General features: G+C 34.8%; 2 protein-coding genes across 9 annotated transcripts; both read left to right on the top strand.

The window, feature by feature from the left end:
- Nucleotides 1-1,561: 1,561 nt before the first annotated feature.
- Nucleotides 1,562-11,798, top strand: LOC133312702 (transcription elongation factor SPT6 homolog). Of its 6 annotated transcripts, none has more exons than XM_061513947.1 (17): nt 1,562-1,694; nt 1,808-1,906; nt 2,967-3,087; nt 3,538-3,610; nt 3,729-3,867; nt 4,323-4,458; nt 4,541-4,787; nt 4,900-5,091; nt 5,176-5,301; nt 5,398-5,790; nt 5,863-5,967; nt 6,047-6,826; nt 7,407-7,548; nt 7,628-8,802; nt 9,475-9,684; nt 9,763-10,246; nt 10,633-11,798. In XM_061513947.1, the coding sequence occupies exons 1-17, from the start codon at nt 1,664-1,666 to the stop codon at nt 11,088-11,090; spliced, it is 4,911 nt and encodes a 1,636-aa protein (XP_061369931.1). In that variant the 5' UTR covers nt 1,562-1,663; the 3' UTR covers nt 11,091-11,798. The 6 variants fall into 6 exon arrangements, with proteins under 6 accessions (XP_061369931.1, XP_061369927.1, XP_061369925.1 ...); XM_061513943.1 differs by having other exon boundaries at nt 3,717-3,867; nt 9,763-10,258; XM_061513941.1 differs by having other exon boundaries at nt 2,964-3,087; nt 3,717-3,867; nt 5,398-5,784; nt 9,763-10,258.
- A 2,195-nt stretch (nt 11,799-13,993) lies between these two features.
- LOC133312706 (nascent polypeptide-associated complex subunit alpha-like protein 1) lies at nt 13,994-16,635 on the top strand. Of its 3 annotated transcripts, none has more exons than XM_061513953.1 (4): nt 13,994-14,138; nt 14,900-14,987; nt 15,722-15,843; nt 15,942-16,635. In XM_061513953.1, the coding sequence occupies exons 1-4, from the start codon at nt 14,079-14,081 to the stop codon at nt 16,272-16,274; spliced, it is 603 nt and encodes a 200-aa protein (XP_061369937.1). In that variant the 5' UTR covers nt 13,994-14,078; the 3' UTR covers nt 16,275-16,635. The 3 variants fall into 3 exon arrangements, with proteins under 3 accessions (XP_061369937.1, XP_061369936.1, XP_061369935.1); XM_061513952.1 differs by having other exon boundaries at nt 15,719-15,843; nt 15,942-16,624; XM_061513951.1 differs by having other exon boundaries at nt 15,713-15,843; nt 15,942-16,616.
- The last annotated feature ends 3,979 nt before the right edge of the window (nt 16,636-20,614 follow it).

The raw sequence follows: 20,614 nt of genomic DNA, 5'->3' as shown, positions 1-20,614 counted from the left end.
GATTGAAACTTTTATAATATGAACCATGTACCCTATATTTCGTAATAATACATTCATGAACAAAATTCTTTCACTATAGGAAACAATTTCAAACAAATTTTGTTTTAATAGATAACTAAAAACTTGTTTTTCAAAAGTTCTAAAACAATTTAAGATTTCAATGTATCGATTGAAAATAGTTTAAGAAATTTTCTGAACTTTCATCAAATAAAATCCAAAAATTCATATTCGAAATTTTCTTAGAATACACAATGAAAATATGCATATGATATATGGTTAGAAAACTCTCATCACGTAAAACAAAAAATTCCAAGGTTTCAAAGATCAATTGCAAAAAATTCCAAACCAAATTTTATCATGAACTTTAGGTACTATATGCAAATTTAGAATTATTTTAATAAATAAAAAAATTAATTTTATAATCATACATGCATAGCTGTGATACCAAATGAAAAGATAATTTTCAACCCATTCGTCAAACCCAAGAGCAGGAATGAGAAAATGTTAATGCATGGAGAATAATATAACTTTAGATATGTGGAGAGGTGTTACTCAGAAATTTTGAATGTTTGTTAAAAATTATATTATGTTTTACTAATTGAGAAAATTATATTAGGTTTTACTTTTTTTTGTTAATATCATTGCATTTTTTTATTTTTTTATTAACTCTTGTAATTTTGAATATTTGTTAAAAATTCATATAGTTTTTTCAAATTTTATATATCCATATTGTCTTTTCAAATATTATAAATTCTATAAAATCATATCTTATGAAATTTTGATTGTAATTTTTTTGTTAAAAAAAATCTTAAAATTTCTAAAATTCTAAATAGTCTTTTAAAATTTATAAAATTTTTTTGTCTCAAAAAAATGTTTTAAAATTCTATGAACTCAATAGTAACTTTTAAACTAAATTTTTTATATAATCACAAAATAAATTTTAATTTTAAAAATTATTTTTTAGCTTAAAACAAAAAAATTGTACTGTACATGTCCTAAAAATTATGGTAGCTTGTGGCTTCTTTTTATTTTCCGTAGTTACGAATCTAGACTTAAAAAAAAAAACAACATTTCAATATTTTTTTTGTAAGTTTGGTTTTCAAATATATAATATAACCAAAAATCACTATTTTAATTTACAAAAAATAAAATAAAAAAAATCACTATTTTATTTTTTAATGGGTTTTCGTTTTATCCTTTAACATAACACAATAAACTTTCCTACACTCACAACATTATGTGAGGCCCACACTTTTTAAAATAAAAAAATAAATAAAAAATTAAGGCACGTAAAACGAATCTCTAGAAAATTACACAATCATTTTTCCTACAACATAACTCTTATAAAACATTTTTTAATACTCCGTTTGAATTAAAAATCTTTTCTTAATTTTTTTTTTTTTTTTTTTTTTTTTTTTTTTTTTTTAAATTATTTATTAGCCTAAGCTCAGCGTGACTTGAATTTTTACGAAATATAATAAATAGACAGCGTCCTCTCTCTTTTCTTCTTTCATTTTCCCCTTCCAAACACCAAAACTCTTTTGCTTCTTCTTCTTCTTCTTCTTCACATTCGATAGTCACTGCTTAGTTCGATTTCTCTCTCTATTTTTCTGTCGATTTTGCAAGTTTTTTGCGTTTCGTAGTCTTGTCTCGTTCACCAATCATGGGCAAAGGCGTAATATCAGACGACGAAGGTGAACCCTAGACCTTAGAGATTCTCAAGATTCCTCTTTGCATTTCCTTTTTTCCTTCTGATTGACTCACATTTTTGTTGTTTTTTCAATTTTTGGTTCTTCAATGCGCGCAGAAGACATTGAAGTGGACGAGGATGAGAGGGAACCCGCTGATGGGGATGGATTGGAAGAGGGTCGCGATAGGGATGATGATGACGAGGACGAAGAAGAGGGTATGAACTTCGATTGGGTTGAAATTTCTGAACTGTTTGAGTTATTTTTTGTTCCCACTTTTTTGTTTGCAAATCCCTTGAGTGGTGGCGGCGTTGTCTTTTTTTTTTTTTTGAAAGAACACTGGGATTTCGACCTTCAAATTAGGGTTTGCATGTTTCCCTGTTTGATGTTAGTAAGAACTAATTTCAGTGTTAAATGCTGAAAAGTTCTCTTTTTTAGGTTGATGACGTATGTTTGGAAACGAAAACAAACTTGCAATTCATGAGAGAAACCGAAAAAGTGAGCATGGTTATGCCTATATTTGATTTCTCTTAGCTTGAGATTTGTCATCTGGCTGTGGACCGTGAAACGAAAGTTATGTATGCTGTTCAAATATCAGTTTGGTCGGTGGGAATTGAGTGTGTGAATTTTTATATCATTTTTTATTGTCTGGTTTTAGATGGAGCACAAAATTCTGTTTGGGCTAGTGAATTATAAATCCTTATCCTCTATTTTGCTGTATAAGATTTAATAGCAGTTACCCGTGGGCTTCCCTCACTGTCATCAGAGTTCAAATACTGTCTGCTGAGGTAGACTGTCTGGTGGCTGCTGTTTGGTGTTTCTCATTTGGAAAGAGTGATATTTATTTTAGAGTTGCCTGTTTGTTTGTTGAAATGATGTTGGCATTTTACTGTTTGGTTCCTCGTGCTCTAATGTGATTGATGGTTAAGAGTTTAGCATCTTTTAGTATTTTGCTTCTTTTTTTGTTCTTGATATTTCCATTTGGTTTAGTAGTAGTAAGGTTGTTTCTTGTAACTAGAAGGTCACGGGTTTAGTTATGGGAAAACGCCTCGTTTCAAAATGTCAGGGTAAGGCTACATACGATCGACTCTTACACCTATTTTTGCTAGTTGAGGGAGCCTTGTGCACCGGGTTTGCTCTTTATATGAATGTGATCTTTCAGATAGTGTCTTGTTGTCTGGAGCTAATCATGTGCATAGAATTATCCCTTCATAAGCTTTATCTGATGCCATCTTATTGTTGTTGATACTCTCTTTCTTTTCCCCCTCATTTCAGAAGGGCAGGATGAATATGAAAAGGATGGATTTATAGTGGATGACATTGAGGATGAAGAGGAGCAGGATGAAGAGAGAGCTGAAAGTGATGAGGAGCGGCAGAAGAAGAAAAAGAAGAAGAAAAGGTCAATTCTTCACACTCTATGGTTGAAGTTGATGAACTTATATGTTCAGAGAAGAAAACATAATGTTTGATAATATGTAAATATTTTTTATTAATTTAGATAATGTGTATATACATATTTGATAATCACTCTTGCATCAAGTAGCTGATAACTTTTCCTTTCATGAAACTATTGAAGTATTCTTTGTATGATATATAAATCTGTCTTCAATTGTTTTAAAAGTATGCCATGTATGTTAATAGCTATGCACATGGTCTGGCTTCTTTTGTTGTTCTTTATCCCCCTGCTACCCCTTTGGTCCTTTTTCTCCCGGTCCCTTCAGGGGAAGGTGGAGATAAGTGAATAACTTTGTTTGTGTATTTTCATCTGTACTATTTTAAAGTTTCAACACATACATGATGTTATTATCTACATTCTAAATATTTGACATATTTATTCCCACTGTTTTAGGGAGGAGTATGTCCTTGATGAAGATGACTATGAGTTGTTGGAGGACAATAATATCAATATTCATCGTCGGAAGGTTTTGGAACTTTTGTGTGTGTGTGTGTGTGTATTAAGATTAATATTAACAAATACTATGCATAATACCCAAATTTTGTTGACAGTAATTTTTTATAATTCATCAGGAGAGCAAAAAGTTCAAGCGGCTGAAAAAGGGCCAGAGGGATACTGAGGAGTCCTCTGGGCTATCTGATGAGGAGGAGTTTATTGGAAGTGGCAAAGTTGGACGAACTGCCGAGGAGAAGCTTAAACACAGTTTGTTTGGTGATGATGAAGGTATGCCCCAGCTGTGCTGGTTTATGTTTTTGATTTTTCACTTACCGGACTTGATAGTTGGTGGAAAATTACTTTTTAACTGAATGGTTATAGAAATACCACTTTTGGGAGAACGAGTTCAGTAGGCTTGGAAATGTTCACTAAAGAACATTTTTGTAAGAATGAGGTTGATTTGAATATTGTAGAATATTTTTTCAATGTGAAATTACTAAAATATTATTAGTTATTTTGAAATATCACTTAGATGTTAAGAAAAGTGTACAATTATGTGTAAACGATCATTTCTGTCCCGTTGTATTTTGGGGTGTCAATGTAGGTTTTTGGAATTTTAGACAGCATAATGAATTCTAACCATTCAATGTTGAACCCCATTTTGTATGCCAAAAGTAATTTGTCTGCTCAAACATTCACCAATAAACCAAATATATGCTTACTTTTCCTTCCATGAATTATAGGAGCTCCACTTGAAGACATTGCTGAAGAGGAGGAGCAAGGAGAAGAGGAGGAGGATGCTGACATTGGAGAAGATGATGAAATGGCCGACTTCATTGTGGATGAAGAAGAAGTTGATGAGAATGGAGCTCCAATGAGGTATTTTAAATGTGAGTTTTATTTTTTGTTGTTAAGAATTCCATTATTTGATCTAATGATCTGTTACTGCAATTCTATATAGGCGCAGAAAGCTGAAGAGAAAGAAAACTAGGCAGGCACCAGGTGTCTCTTCCTCAGCTTTACAAGAAGCTCAAGAATTATTTGGCGACGTTGAAGAGTTGCTTCAGACTCGCAAGCAAAATATTGGATTGCAGGAATATAGAGAGACTAGACTTGAAGATGAATTTGAGCCTATTGTTCTTTCTGAGAAGTATATGACAGAGAAGGATGACCAGATTAGGGAGCTTGATCTTCCAGAGAGGATGCAGGTCTTCTGAGATATATACAGAAATAGATCAAAATTTCCTGATTACTTGGTGCTTTCTTGTAAGAGAGCTGATTTTATTTATTTATTTACTATTATTGTTATTTTTTTTGCAGATATCAGAGGAGAGTACTGGTGCTCCTCCGATGGATGGAAGTAGTATAGATGAAGAGAGTCAGTGGATAGTTAATCAACTTGGAAATGGAGCGGTCCCTTGGATTTGCAAGAAAGTCTCAAGCTCTCAAATACCAATTGACAAGGATGATATCATCAGATTTTTGGAACTGCATCATGTGCAAAAATATGATGTCTGTGTTATCTGATCTTGTGTTATTTGCATCTCTTGTTAGTTTTATCTTTATTTTCCTAATCTGGACTTTTTGTCTATTTAGATTCCTTTTATTGCTATGTATCGGAAGGAGGAGTGCTTAAGCTTATTGAAAGACCTAGAGCAACCTGAAGCTGGCGATGAAAATTGGGATAAGAATAACAAGACACCTACTCTAAAATGGCACAAGGTCTGTTAACATTGATTTTAGTAAAATTGTTATTTGTTACTATTTTGTTTATTACATAATTAAAACACTACAAATGGATTCTTGTGCATTGTTTAGGTACTTTGGGCACTTCAGGACTTGGACAGGAAGTGGTTGCTTCTTCAGAAGCGGAAGAGTGCCCTCCAATCATACTATAGTAAACGATTTGAAGAAGAATCCCGCCGTGTTTATGATGAAACAAGACTAAACTTGAATCGGCAATTGTTTGAATCAGTTATGAGATCACTAAAGGAGGCAGAATCTGAGAGGGAGGTTGATGATGTTGACTCCAAGTTCAACTTGCATTTCCCACCAAGTGAAGCTGGTGTTGATGAAGGACAATTCAAGAGGCCAAAAAGGAGGTCATTGTATAGCGATTGCAGTAAGCAAGGTCTGTGGGAGGTTGCAAGCAAGTTCGGGTGTAGTTCTGAACAACTAGGATTATGTCTATCTCTGGTTGAGCTGGTAAGTGTACCTAGATTTGGAACTGCTTTTTGTTTTGATCCTAGACTAAAGTTTTGTTTTCCCTGCCCTCCTTTCTAGCACGAGTTGGAAGATCCAAAGGAAACACCGGAGGAGATGGCTTCTAACTTTACGTGTGCTATGTATGATACCTCTGAAGAAGTACTTAAATGTTCTAGGCACATGGTAAGTATCTTTAACCTTGTTCAAAATCATTAAAAGGCAGTCTTTTTTTTGTTCTTATCTTATGGTTATTTTGTTTCAGGCAGCTGTTGAGATAAGTTGTGAGCCTAGCATTAGGAAACATGTTCGTAGCCACTTTCTTGACCACGGTGTGGTGTCAACTTGTCCTACTGCTGATGGAAATATAACAATAGATTCTTTTCATCAGTTTGCCGGGGTGAAATGGCTGCGGGAGAAGCCTCTGTCTAAATTTGAGGATGCGCAATGGCTCCTTATACAGAAGGCAGAAGAGGAGAAACTCATTCAAATTACTATTAAGCTTCCTGAAGCATATCTGAATAAGTTAATAGACCAATTCAATGAGTATTATATCAGTGACAGTGTTAGCAGATCTGCTCAACTGTGGAATGAACAGAGGAAGTTGATACTGCATGATGCAATTTTTCGATTTCTCTTACCATCAATGGAAAAAGAGGCAAGAGGTGTCTTGGCAAGCAAAGCGAAGAATTGGTTGCTTATGGAGTATGGGAAGGCCTTGTGGAATAAGGTCTATGTGGGACCTTATCAACAGAAAGAAAATGATCTTAGCTCCGATGATGAGGCTGCTCCTAGGGTTATGGCCTGCTGTTGGGGCCCTGGAAACCCACAAACAACTTTTGTCATGTTAGATTCATCGGGAGAAGTGCTAGATGTACTTTACACTCGGTCCCTTACTTTAAGGTCACAGAATGTTAATGACCAACAACGGAAGAAGAATGACCAGGAACGTGTGTTGAAATTTATGACAGACCACCAACCACATGTTGTTGTTTTAGGAGCAGTTAACTTGTCTTGCACTCGTTTGAAGGAGGATATATATGAGGTTAGCATCTTGTTTTCTTTGTTTACAACTATAATTTGGTGAGATGGAATTGGGGGTTCATCACTTTTGTAATGTAATACCTATCCTTGCAATTGTAGAGGTGCTTATCTAATTCCAATTACCTATCTAAACGTGGAATGAGAATGATCAATTCTCAATCCTGTTCCAATTTCCATACTGTTCCGTTTCTGGACAAACATGCATTTAGTAGTTTGGTTTGTATTTAATGTAACCAAATTTTCAAAAATGCCGTGTTTCAACATCCTAAGCATCATATTGTGATCATATAACACTTCTGCATTGAAATGTGGAATGAATTTTTGGGTTAGTAAGAGTAAGTGTAAAACCATTTGATAAGTAAAATTAGTATTCATGTTTACCTCCTACTGGGTAAGCTGCTGATATATGATAATTACAATTAAGCTGAAATAGATTGCCTGAGTCATGGTTTTGTCAGTTCAAATCGTTTTATTTTATTTTCATATGGTGGGTCTTATTAATCATTTGATCCCACCTTTTGGAAAATGCTTTTTATGTTGCCGTATGATGGGTTATCTGTGGTTTGCTCTACTTTTATTAGGTCATTTATAAGATGGTGGAGGAAAACCCTAGAGATCTTGGGCATGAAATGGATGGGCTCGGCATTGTGTATGGAGATGAATCCCTTCCCCGTCTTTATGAAAATTCTCGAATTTCGTCTGAACAACTTCCTTCACAGCAAGGTAAATATTGTTTTGGGTGTATACTGCCTTCCTCTTTTTAAGGAATCCCATAATTGATGCTATTTATCTTCCCTTGTAGGTATAGTGAGACGGGCTGTTGCTCTTGGTCGATATCTCCAGAACCCATTGGCAATGGTTGCAACATTATGTGGACCTAGAAGAGAAATATTATCATGGAAACTGAGCTCTTTGGAGAGTTTTCTCAACCCAGATGATAAATTTGGGATGGTTGAGCAGGTTATGGTGGATGTGACCAATCAGATTGGCTTAGACATTAATTTAGCAATAAGTCACGAATGGTTATTTTCTCCATTACAATTTATTTCTGGGCTTGGTCCACGGAAGGCTGCATCCTTACAGAGATCCTTGGTAAGAGCTGGTGCAATTTTTACTCGAAAGGACTTTTTGATAGAACATAAACTTGGTAAAAAGGTGTTTCACAATGCGGTTGGTTTCTTGCGTGTCCGGCGAAGTGGGTTGGCTGCTAGCAGCAGCCAAGTTATTGATTTGCTGGATGATACACGAATTCATCCAGAATCTTATGTTCTTGCAGAAGAGTTGGCCAAAGATGTGTATGAGGAAGATGGCACAGGTGATGCAAATGATGATGACGATGCGCTGGAGATGGCCATTGAGCATGTGAGAGACCGACCTGGTTATTTAAAAAACCTGGACGTTGAGGAGTATGCTGCTGGGAAAGGACGTCAGAACAAAATAGAAACTTTCTATGATATAAAAAGAGAATTGATTCAAGGTTTTCAGGATTGGCGTAAGAAATATGAAGAACCAAGTCAGGATAATGAATTCTATATGATTTCAGGTGAGACTGAGGAGACCCTTGCTGAGGGTAAAATTGTCCAAGCCACAGTTCGCAGAGTGCAAGCCCAGAAAGCAATATGTGGACTCGAAACTGGAATGACTGGAATCCTCATGAAAGAAGACTATACGGATGACTGGAGAGATATTATTGAATTATCTGATAGGTTACATGAAGGTGACATGCTCACTTGTAAAATCAAGTCAATCCAAAAGAATAGGTATCAAGTCTTCCTTGTTTGTAGGGATAGTGAAATGAGAAGTAATCGGTTACAGAATAATTGTGATCTTGATCCCTATTACCATGAAGACCGGAGCTGTTTACAAAGTGAACAAGACAAAGCTCGGAAAGAAAAGGAGCTTGCAAAGAAGCATTTCAAGCCAAGGATGATTGTTCATCCACGTTTCCAGAACATAACTGCTGATGAAGCAATGGAGGTTTGTTCTGAGTAATTTTATGTTATACCATACCATGTGATTTATTGACCTTTTGTTAGAATCATAAGATTTTGCAAATTTGAGATTGTGCTAATTTTCTGTGTAATGTCAATATGTCTTAGAAGTTAGAACTGAATCCTTGGTGACAAAGAATTTTATTCATTGATGATTGTCTCCTAGGCTTCAATTGGTTGTCTGTACTGGTAATATTGGTTTGGATGTGACCACTTCCAATCGATTTATGGAATTTTGTGGTAGATGCATACTAATGCTACTTACCTTTGCCATTCTATGCCTAGATATTACCTTTCACTGCAATATCAACAGGGGGCAATCTCTGTGGGCTCCTTAGTAATATTTTATTCTATTATCCTCTGTCTATTTGCTGCTTGTTTAGAAGAATAAAACCTGTGATGCTAACTAAAATAATAAATTGTCTTAAATTTTTGGTATTTAGATATCATAAATTCAAAAAAATCAAATGTAGATCTAGTTCTTAAAGTTGGTGTGGATTCTTGGGTGACAAACTTGAAATTTGGTAGGATTTGATCTAAACACCATCTTCTGAGCAAGTAATCTTTTAAAGGAAAAAAGATTAATCATGTATGTCCTTTAGCAAAGTTTTGTGATTAATAAGGTTCATTCTTAGCTTTACCTGTTATCTTTATGCAGTTCTTGTCTGACAAAGATCCTGGAGAAAGTATTATCCGCCCTAGTTCACGTGGACCATCGTATCTTACTTTAACTCTTAAAATTCATGATGGAGTATATGCCCACAAGGACATAGTTGAAGGTGGGAAGGAACACAAGGACATCACAAGCTTACTACGAATTGGGAAGACGTTAAAAATTGGAGAGGACACTTTTGAGGATTTAGATGAGGTTAGTCACTCCCCTGATTTTCTGGATGCTTTTCTGTCAGACACTATGATTTACTTTCCCCTTTTCATTATTGCTTAGGTTATGGACCGTTATGTTGATCCCTTGGTGACTCACTTAAAGGCAATGTTAAATTATCGCAAGTTCAGGAGGGGTACAAAGTTGGAAGTTGATGAACTTTTGAAGTCGGAGAAAGGCGAGAATCCCATGCGCATAGTCTATAGTTTTGGCATCGCTCATGATCATCCTGGCACATTTATATTAACTTATATAAGAAGTTCAAATCCACACCATGAGTACATTGGGCTTTATCCAAAAGGATTCAGGTTCCGGAAAAAGATGTTTGAGGACATTGATCGGCTGGTGGCTTATTTTCAGAGGCATATTGATGATCCTCAGCATGATTCAGCCCCTTCCATTAGATCTGTAGCTGCTATGGTACCAATGCGAAGCCCTGCTGGTGGTGGCTCATCAGGGGCATCTGCGGGTAGTGGCTGGGGTGGTTCAAATAATGAGGGTGGCTGGAAAGGTCACTCTTATGATAGGGATCGATCTTCTACTCCTGGTTCCAGGACAGGTATATCAATTTAATTTTGAATTCAGCTCTAGTTTATAAGCTTAAATTTATTCGTGTTGGAACTAGTTCGCGGATGAACTAATTAATTTAGTTCTGGTTACTAATGTATGTGCTCTTGCAGCTTTTTGGGGTCAAATGAATATAATTTATTTTATCGCCTGCTGCTTTGATATTAAATATGCACAATTCCATGTTCATGTTTGTGTAGTATCATTAGTTTTCTGCTGTTAAAATGCTTATTGGTTTTCCCTTCCCTGCATTTTGTTTGGTTCTTTCTGTTACCCCCTTGTCTCTGGTTCACTGGTCATCCGCTTAATAGCTTTCACTGGCTTATATTCAAAATTTGTACCCTTTTTGTTTGTTTTCTTCTACAGGACGGGGTGATTACAGAAACAGTGGGAATCGTGATGAACATCCTAGTGGAATGCCTCGTCCGTATGGTGGTGGACGTGGGCGTGGTCGAGGTTCTTATAACAATAGCGGTAGAGGACACAACTCCAATAATGAAAGGCAGGACTCTGGTTATGGTGCCGCCAGATGGAGTTCTGTTGCCAAGGATGGAGATGATGGTTTAAGCAATTTTCCCGGGGCTAAGGTCCAGAATTCTCCTGGAAGGGAAGCTTTTCCTGGTGGTTGGGGTGGAAGTGGTGGAGGCAGTGGTTGGGGAAGTGGAGCTAGTACCAGTGACAATGGTGGCTGGGGAAATGGGAGTGCTGCTGCTGCTGGTCCCAGTGATGCTGAACATGGAAGCTCTGGCTGGGGAACTGGCTCCAAAAGAGCAGCTGATAATGGATGGGGGTCTGGAAATTCTGGTGGCGGCTCTGGTTGGTGAACTCACCTTGGAAATTAGTTTAGCTTACCTGTAGGATTTAGGTTGATCCTGAAGTCTCTTTTTGGAATGTAATGGATTTTTTGTCTGTATTTTCCATGAACATGGATATCCCTCCCACGGTGGGATTTGTCATTTGTTGAGCGCCACATTTGTACATAATTACATCAGATGGGTCACCTGGAGAAATTAATGCTTTGAATTCCGAGGAAAAAATCTTCATTCGTCAAACATGAATGGTCATAACCACTTAGCATGATTCCTGTGTGCCCGAGTTGAAAAGCACATCATCAGCAGAGGAAGAGGAAACATTCCATGCACGGAACGAATAAATAGGTGATAAAGGAGGCAGTCTTCATTGAGAAATGAGGCCACATTATAAATGGTATCGATTAGAGTAAGAAATGAAATCAAAATGATGTTCCACAGTCCTCTATGTTCTTGTCGTCAACTTCTAAATCAATGTCCTGAACTCTCTGATGGATTTCCGGTAAGGAAGAACTGGCTTTGGATTATGACTTATGGCTAAAAGCCAACGAACAGCGTACGAGTTTTTCCTTTTGGTGACTTGGGAAGAAATGTTATTATGTCTAATTTAAGTGCCATATCTCGCAAGGGAGTAATAATTATCGATAGATACTCCCTACTTTAGACACTGAATTTAACATTAGACGTTTGAGATTCAACATTGAGTCGGTGAGATTACTTTGTCCTTGTTAAAAATGCACTTGTCTTCAACTAATGTTTCTATGGATGTGAATTGTTAAATAGAGTAAGAGATGAAGTAATAGATAGTGCCTAGCTTAAAGTTTCTCCAAGAGAGATGTGAAAATATTATTCTACGACATCAACATCTTTATCGGTGAATTATTCTACAATTACAAGTGAACTTATTTTCCCCCATTAGAGTCAACGTTAGACACACGAGACGAATATAAAAATTCAGTAGGTTTTGAATATTATAAAATAGAAACATTGTTAAAACATAAAAGTAATTAATATAAGATTATATAAAGAGCACACGTTGTAATATAAATATATATATATATATATGGGGACGGTTATACTTACACCAGGTAAGTTTACTACCCTTACAACCAATCTCCCGACCGTTAGATTAGAATTGAATCTAACAGTCCATAATTATCCCTTATAATCTTAATTTTTTTTTTCTTCCATTCTCTCTCTGTCTCTCTCTAGGTTTGAGATCTGCACACCTTTCTCTCTAGATCTGGGAATCAACTCTCTCATCCTCTCTTTATCATCCTCATTTTTTCATTTCATGTTTTTCCTCCGATTGATTTCGATTGTAAACTAAATCGGTCACAATCTTTATGATGCTTTGTGGTTTATTCTGTTTGAATTTGAAACACCGTATACAGCCATGGATGCATGCTATGAATTGCTATGTATACGCTGAATGGGAATTCTTCCATTATTTTATACCAATTTATTCGTTATTAAAAAATCATTGTTTAATGGGAATTCATTGTAATCTGATTCCTTAAAAAGCGATGGGAATTGCTCCTTAATAAAAAGTTGTGAATTCCTTAAAAAATCTGATTCGCAACTTTTTTATTATAAACAATTCAACCATAATCATGGGGAGATGATCGATGGCAAATAATAAAAAAGCGATTTCATAATATCCTCCCACCATCATCAGAAACGGATTCATGAAACAAACTGGGACAAACCTTGAATTTTGATAGAAACTGTAACAATGAAGAGATGAATTTTGGAGAGGCGCAGTTTCCAAACCTAGGGAGGGATGAGAGAAAAAAATTAGAATTATAAGGGATAATTATGGGCCGTTAGATTCAATTCTAATCTAACGGTCAGGAGATTGGTTGTAAGGGTGGTAAATTTACTTGGTGGTAAGTATAACCCTCCCCTATATATATATATATATATATATATATATATATATATATATATATCAGAAAAATATTTCTGCAGTTAATGCAGATACGTTATCTACCATTACTTTCGAAATGATGTCGTTTTGGGATTGAAAAATTAGAAAATTATAATTATAATGACTATAATAATTCTGAAATAAATTAAAATTATAAAAATACCACGATTTCCGTTCCAAAATGACGTCGTATTGAACTTATTGCAGATAACTTATCTGCAGTATACTTGTTGAGCTTATTGCAGATAACTCATTGATTAATTATTAATTCACAATAAATAATAACTGTTAATTAGCGAAAATCAACGTTTAAGATATGATTGTAAATAGTTGTAAGTGAAAATAAGTTGTATGTATAACTTTCCTATATATATATATATATATATATATATATATATATATATATATATATATATATATATTTAAGATACATAACTAAAAAAAAATATATTTGTTTAAAATAAAAGCATTACCAAAAAGGGAGCCTATTATGCTACGTATAATGTGATTTCTGTGCATGGGACGTCCCTTTTATATCATTGTTAATTTGCTATTGGCTTCTCAAATGTAGCATTGATGGAAAGCTTCAATATCAAATTATCATAAACCTTCAATATTTGAATTATTAAAATATCAATTCAGTCTTTTGCCCATTTTTGGTGTAAAAGAAAATAAATGCATGGTACATAATTTTTGTTAACGGATCTAATATTTAGTAGCCACTTTTTCATATATATATATATATATATATATATATATATATATATATATATATTTTAAATCACATCACAATATTCATTAGAATTGATTATCCACGTGTAATAACCAATATGGTACCTGTCTTGCAAAATGAACACGGTTTTTAATTTGATGCGGTTTGGTAAGAAATACAAAAGGGTTCGTACGTACCATCTGCATTGAAAAAAAAAAAAAAAAAGACAACCGAAAGTAACGGATTACAATCGGGTCAACCCGAATCGTAGGTATAAAAACATAGTTCTAGGGTTTTAGATTGTTGCTTGTGTTGTACCTACTGTACTAGGATCCGTGTCTGACAGCACCGATAAATCGCTATGACTGCTCAGACCCAAGAGGAGCTTCTTGCGGCACACCTCGAACAGCAAAAGATCCATGTATTTCACACCCACACATGTTCTGTTCTTAACTACCTTGCTGTCTTGTCGATTCTCTGTCTCTCTCTTTTTTAATGCATTTTTGACGTGCGGATTTCATGCTGCCATTCAATATGGATGCTATTGTGTTGAGCCTTTGCGTTTTTATTTCATTTTAATTTTAAAGTGTTCTTTGTGAATTGGAATTGGATTTAAAGATGCTTTGTTTCAATTTCATTGTGTGCAATGTTTTGGGATTTTACCATAAGCTAGCTCTTTTATGGGTTTGTGGCTTGTGGCCTGTAAAGGAGTGTGTTAAGGGTTTGCATTTTGTATTTGATATGAGAAGATTGGAGTTTTATATAGCTTTGTATTTTCTATCTAGTTTGCCTGCTGTGTTTTATCCCATGTTTTTTTTGGAATTAAGTGACTTAGTCGTGATTGTTCATTAGAGTTTGGACTGGTCAATTGAGACCGGATAAAAAGTGTAATTACTATGTTTCAATTGGTTCCATGTTGAACATTGTCTATGCAATTTGATTGAAAGGTTTCTGGGTATTCAAATGTTCCAGCAATTTGTATGAAAAAGAAAGTCTAATTTTCAAATCAAAATTGAAGAATTCAACCTTTAGAAAAGAATGAACACTTAGTTTCTATTTGAAATTTAAGCTGTAAATAACCTTATTTGGTTTGCAGCTGAATATTTTTTTTTTATCTTTTTGTGTATAGGAAGAACTTTTTTAGTCCATATTTAATGGCCTACAATTTTCTCTGTTTTCTAGCATGATGAGCCAGTAGTTGAGGATGATGATGATGAGGAAGAGGAGGAGGACGACGACGATGATGATGATGATGAGGATGATGCCGAAGGTAAGTTGGAAAATAAGATTAACTGAAGCAGCCCTTATGACTTAGCCCAATTTCATTCTTGCATTTGGCAAATGTTCAGTAGCATTTCCCAAATAATTTGGTTGGGATTAGTATTAAGTAAAAAGAATGTATATGGTCAATAAGATTAATTTGGCCTGGCTTTTTCCTACAAGTGACCTATTGTGTTTTTTAAAATTTAGAAATTGGCTCTTGCAAATTTTGGACATCATTTTTCAATTTCATTTTCTTTTATTTGGGGCCTTGTTTTACATGGTGTTACTCAACATTGTTCACAAAGTTGTCCAAATGTTGTTTATGATTAAAAATTTTATTCTCAGGAATTTAAATTTTTTTTCTTCCCATAATAATTTATACATTAATTTGTTTAGACCTAGAAATCACTATCAGTACAAGTGTGAAGTTCACATGATTTAATGGCGCAAATTGAGCCAGAACTGGGATTTCATCCTTAATTACATGTTCAATATTCACTGTTCTGTTTATAGACTTGAATTAGAGTTGTAATAAATCAGTTTCAAAAATAGGTTGTGGGAAATTCACAGGTCAATTTAATCTGGTATCAGAATAAAAATGAAAATACGTGTAGACTGAGATGGGCCTCTGTTTTTTACAACTGAGTTAATGCTAATGTTTCTTTTTAAATAAATTGAAGCTACCGTGACAGATACAATTCACAATCTTGAGTAATTTGTGTTCTATTGCAGGTCAAGAAGGTGATGTATCTGGCAGGTCCAAGCAGACTAGAAGTGAAAAGAAGAGTCGTAAGGCAATGCTTAAACTTGGAATGAAACCTGTCACCGGTGTTAGTCGCGTGACTGTCAAGAAGAGCAAGAACGTTAGCTTTGACATATCTAATTATTCTGACTAGTTTTTTCATTGTCACATCTGTTTTGTATTGGTCAAAATTGATTTTTTGGACTTTTGTTTGTTTAGATCCTGTTCGTTATATCAAAACCAGATGTGTTCAAGAGTCCAACTTCAGACACATACATTATATTTGGGGAAGCTAAGATTGAAGACTTGAGCTCGCAGCTACAAACTCAGGCAGCAGAGCAGTTCAAGGCTCCTAATTTGAGTAATGTGGGATTGAAGCCTGAATCCTCTATTATTGCTCAAGATGATGAGGATGTGGATGAGACCGATGTAGATCCCAAGGATATAGAGTTGGTGATGACTCAAGCTGGTGTGTCAAGGTCAAGAGCTGTTAAAGCTCTCAAAGCTTCCAGTGGCGACATTGTTGCTGCCATTATGGAGCTAACAAATTAATGCTCAAATTTAGTAGAATTTTAGAATTTGGAATGTGGGGCTATTTTTCTTTGTTAATCGAAATTTTTGCTCTCCTTGGATTTGAAATAGTGGTTTGCCAATATTTACCTTTGCCTTATTCTGTTTTCTCTGTAGTTGTCCGTGTGGAATGAAATGACTACCATCTCATTCGCCACGTGTTGATGTTTAATGTTTAATGCCAAGAATAATTTGACACCTCGTCTGAGAGCTGTTAGATAAAAAAAAATCAACGACTCTGATTTGTAAGCATGTGATACCATTGATCTTTTTTGATCTGGCTATCAGGTGAGGTGTCAAATTTTAAATTTGACACCGGTGTCAATGGATCTTACCTCAATTAATCTAATATCTATATTGGTCAGTAAAGTGTAAACTTTATGGTCCTTCGTTGTATGGCTTATAAATATACTCGACGCACATAAGCAGGTGCAGGTAAGAAATGGTTCGTGGTAGCCTTTTTTCATGACTTGGCCACTGAACATGAAATTTAGCATGGTACCCAGCTTGCGTCAACCTAATGGATATGGGAAGGTAAGGCTAACACACCATACGAGTTTAATTCTTTGGCGTGAATAGATGCATCATTTACATGAACAAAAAAAACTATCGGTTTATTCCAAAAGATGTTCCTTTTGGCCAGACAAGCTGTTCTCTTCACTAGTAGAATTAGAGCAGAGAGGCCACGGAAACAGGTTCTTCTCTGCACTGCTACTATTAGTGCTTTTACATCTACTATTTGGAGCCATGGTCGCTACTTAATCCTTGCGATGGCAATTCCTGACAACAAACAGGGCAGGCGTTATGCTTTACCAACCAAATACAATCTGAGTGATATATATATATGGGTACATGGCATTTGACTACCCGGTTCAAATAATCTTTTTATGCTGGACAATGTGAACGGAATTTGGCCACAATTAACAAAGGAGCAAACCGTGGACATTTTTCAGCGATTGATTCTGATCAGACCCTGAAACCATGGTTATAGCTTTTATTCCTCAAAAGCTAAGAAAACTTCCATGAGTCCAAACCCTCCGTTGTGTTCTTCATCGTTGTCCAGTTCAAAGAAGTCCAGGAAGTCAATGTGCACCATATCATTGAGTTCCTGAACAAATCTCTCGTTAGTACAAACAAACCATAACTCTACCTCACAGTCAAACAAGCCTCCTGCAGCTATAACACCACTTGGTGTTTCTACCACTGGACATCTCTCTGATTTACTATCTTCATAACCTCAAGAATTATTGCAAGGCTCCTTTCCAGGCCTGTAATCTTTAGCTGTTACCCATGCACGATGTCTCACATACTGGAAAGTAAGTTTGTGATTAATCTAGACATTGAAATAGTAATGTTAGATATTAGATACCACTAAGATTTAGACATTAACCTCAGTTGCAGTTTGACAACAAATTCATGGGGGGGGGGGGGGGGGGTGGTGATATTTGTCTGAACGAATAATTTATGGGTTGAGTAAATGTCATTTAAAAGGACACAATTTGTGTTATTTTAGTGACTTACATAAAGTCTCATCAGTCATACTTTGTTTAAATTTGAATTTTTTTTTTTTCCACTTTACACATCAGCGATGTGAAGAGAAAAAAAAGTAACTTTTCAGATTTATATAAAGTCTGACCGGCCAGACTTTGTGTAAATTGGTTAAAAGGACACATTTTCCCCATAATTTATTAGTTACAAAGAGAAATCATCAATTCTTATTTAGGAGGCATCCATTCAAGTTTATGTATGATCTGCAACTCTTCAGTACCCCTCTCCCCAATGGGCTAGCTGTAAAATCTTAGATCATTTCCTACATTTCCAGATTAGCTATCTGAATCAGAACGAAGCTTTTTCACATATAATATTTTGTTTAGTTTCTTAATTAGTTCTGGCATTTGATTTAAAACTGGAAGATAGTGAACATGGATATGTTCTGCATTCACCGAAAAAATGATTTTTTTTTTTTTTCTTTCTTTCTTCAATTTTGGTGTTTAGATATCATGGATTGAGATAAATCAGTTGTAATTCTAGTTCTTTAAGTTGATGTGGGTTGTTGTTGCGACAAACTTGGAGTTTGGTAGGATATGATCAATAGAACACCATCCTCTGAACAAGTAATCATTAAAAAAGAGATTAATTTGATTTGTCCTTTAACAAAAATTTGTTGATTAATAAAGTGCATATGCTTAGCTTTATCTCTATCTTTATCCTGTTCATGTCTCGCAAAGATCCCGGAAAAAACATTATCCACCACCATCGTTCACATGGACCTTCATATCTTATTTTGATAAGCAACCACTTCACCAAAAAAGTTAAGCTCTTAATGGACTTCTTTTAACACACTTCTTCACACAAGAACTTTTTAATGGACTTGAATGGTGGATAAAGTGTAGGTCTATGTACAGATCAAGCTCTTGAACACTTGGTCACACAGTTATTATACAATGCAACCATGTCAACTAAAAATTCAAGTTATTAAGTGAAAATCACTTTAATGATTTTATATTAGATTGCTCTAATATATTTTAATTCTTATATTCATTATGGAATATATGCCCACAAGGATACAGTGGAAAGCACATTTTTCCCTTAATCTTTTTGTATTTTTCATTTAGGTTCTTATGCCACTGACTCTTAACTAATTTGAGATAAATGTGTTATTGATTATGTTGATGTTGAAGGATATAGTTGAAGGCACTTTCGAGGATTTAGATGAGGTAGTCACTCCCATATTTTTCTGGATGCTTTTCTTTTGACAGTGTGATTTACTTTTTTCTATTCATTGTTGCATGGGTAATGGACCTGTAATATTCATCCCTTGGGAACTCAGTGCTTTGGATTTCATGGGCCAACCTTCATTCTTGAAACTTAGAAGAGTGGCCATAACCACTCTGGCTTTGGATTATGATAGGGCAGCCCTCAAATAGCGATTGATTTGGGAAGTTAAAGAGGAATTTGCTCACTCTTGTTCAGGGAAGCAGTTTCTAAGATCAAGTTTTACCATAGGAGATTTTCCTTCCGGTGACTTGAAATAAATGTTATTAAACTTGATCTCTAATATAAGTGCGTATCCCAAAAGGGGTGTAATTGTCGGTTAGACACTCAATTTTGGCATTAAAAGTGTGACATTCAACATTAGACAAGTGCGAGATTGTATAACCCTATTAAAAATGTACTAATCTTCAATGAATGTCTTTATAGATGTTAATAGACTCCAAAAATTGCGGAGGCTGTTTTTGAACTCAAATTGAAGATTCTAGTATATGCTTTGTTTCTGTTGGTATTTACTAATTAAATCAAATAACCATTTGTAACTAGGATTAAATAACTATTTGTAACTAGGATACAATTGTATTAATTTAAATTGCTATTTGTAACTAGGATTAAATGACCATTTGTAACTAGGATTAAATAGCTATTTATAACTAAGATACCATAGCTTTGTATCATCGTCTATATTAAGAAGTCTTTCCCAATCGAATAAAACGGTTCGATACCAAACTTATTAGATGTCAATTGTTAAATAGAATAAGAAATGATAGAGTAAATAGCTTGTAGTTAAAAATTTCTCTATGAGCGGTTTGGTTGACGAGAAATTTTTATGAATCATAAGAAAATATGATTAGTACAGAAATGGTTGGAGAGTGAGTTTGATAAGAAAATGTAAAAATAGTTGTTTGGTTGAGAAAATTTTTACCGAAGAAATTAAGTAACTTTTGTAAAGTCTATGTTTGGCTTTTGGTAAAATATAGATGGAGAAAAAATGTGCTATTACAAAAATAACCTTAACGACTGTGAATTAAAACGAATAGCTAAGGTAAATCGTGTTTGTTTTTTTCTTTATAAAAAAAGGAAAAAAGAAAAAAAGAAGATGAATTACAGATAGTAATGCATGGACAGAAACAAAAGATGATGCTTGCTAAACTAATAATAAATTATTTGTCTTTTATAAGAATCAAAAGTAGACGACAACATTACAATATTAAAACATTGAAGTACCCTCGTAACAGAGGGTAAGTTGGTCTTTTGCTTATTACACCCACTAAACCAAATACATAGCTAACCGCAAATACCACATATGAAAAGGGTTTTTTTGGCCTGCAATCTCTTTCCAAAATGATAGACAAAGTGGTTTGCTAGCATACTCATTTAGGTAAATAAATTTGAAACCTCTCTCAACCAAACATGGGCACCCAATTTTCCCACTTCACATTTGCCTATCAATCTCCTCGAAAACCTCCAACCAAACACACCCTTAAGTAAAATATATTATTACTACATGCAAATGATTTTTTTTCCCACCTACAAAAATGATAATTCAA

The sequence above is a fragment of the Gastrolobium bilobum genome, unplaced genomic scaffold (assembly GCF_033153095.1).
Source record: "Gastrolobium bilobum isolate Gb01-03AN ecotype WA unplaced genomic scaffold, APGP_CSIRO_Gbil_v1 utg14484, whole genome shotgun sequence".
NCBI lineage: Eukaryota > Viridiplantae > Streptophyta > Magnoliopsida > Fabales > Fabaceae > Gastrolobium > Gastrolobium bilobum.
The sequence above is the reverse complement of the archived record's forward strand: the minus strand, read 5'-3'. Positions and strand labels throughout refer to the sequence as shown.

Excerpts from the sequence above, each read along its gene's own strand:
- LOC133312702 (XM_061513942.1), top strand. The coding sequence starts at position 1,664 with ATGGGCAAAGGCGTAATATCAGACGACGAAG. Across the intron at positions 5,092-5,175 it reads ATCATGTGCAAAAATATGAT|ATTCCTTTTATTGCTATGTA; the intron begins GTCTGTGTTATC and ends TTGTCTATTTAG. Across the intron at positions 9,685-9,762 it reads CTTTTGAGGATTTAGATGAG|GTTATGGACCGTTATGTTGA; the intron begins GTTAGTCACTCC and ends ATTATTGCTTAG.
- LOC133312706 (XM_061513951.1), top strand. The coding sequence starts at position 14,079 with ATGACTGCTCAGACCCAAGAGGAGCTTCTTGCGGCACACCTCGAACAG. Across the intron at positions 14,988-15,712 it reads TGATGAGGATGATGCCGAAG|GTCAAGAAGGTGATGTATCT; the intron begins GTAAGTTGGAAA and ends GTTCTATTGCAG. Across the intron at positions 15,844-15,941 it reads CTGTCAAGAAGAGCAAGAAC|ATCCTGTTCGTTATATCAAA; the intron begins GTTAGCTTTGAC and ends TTGTTTGTTTAG.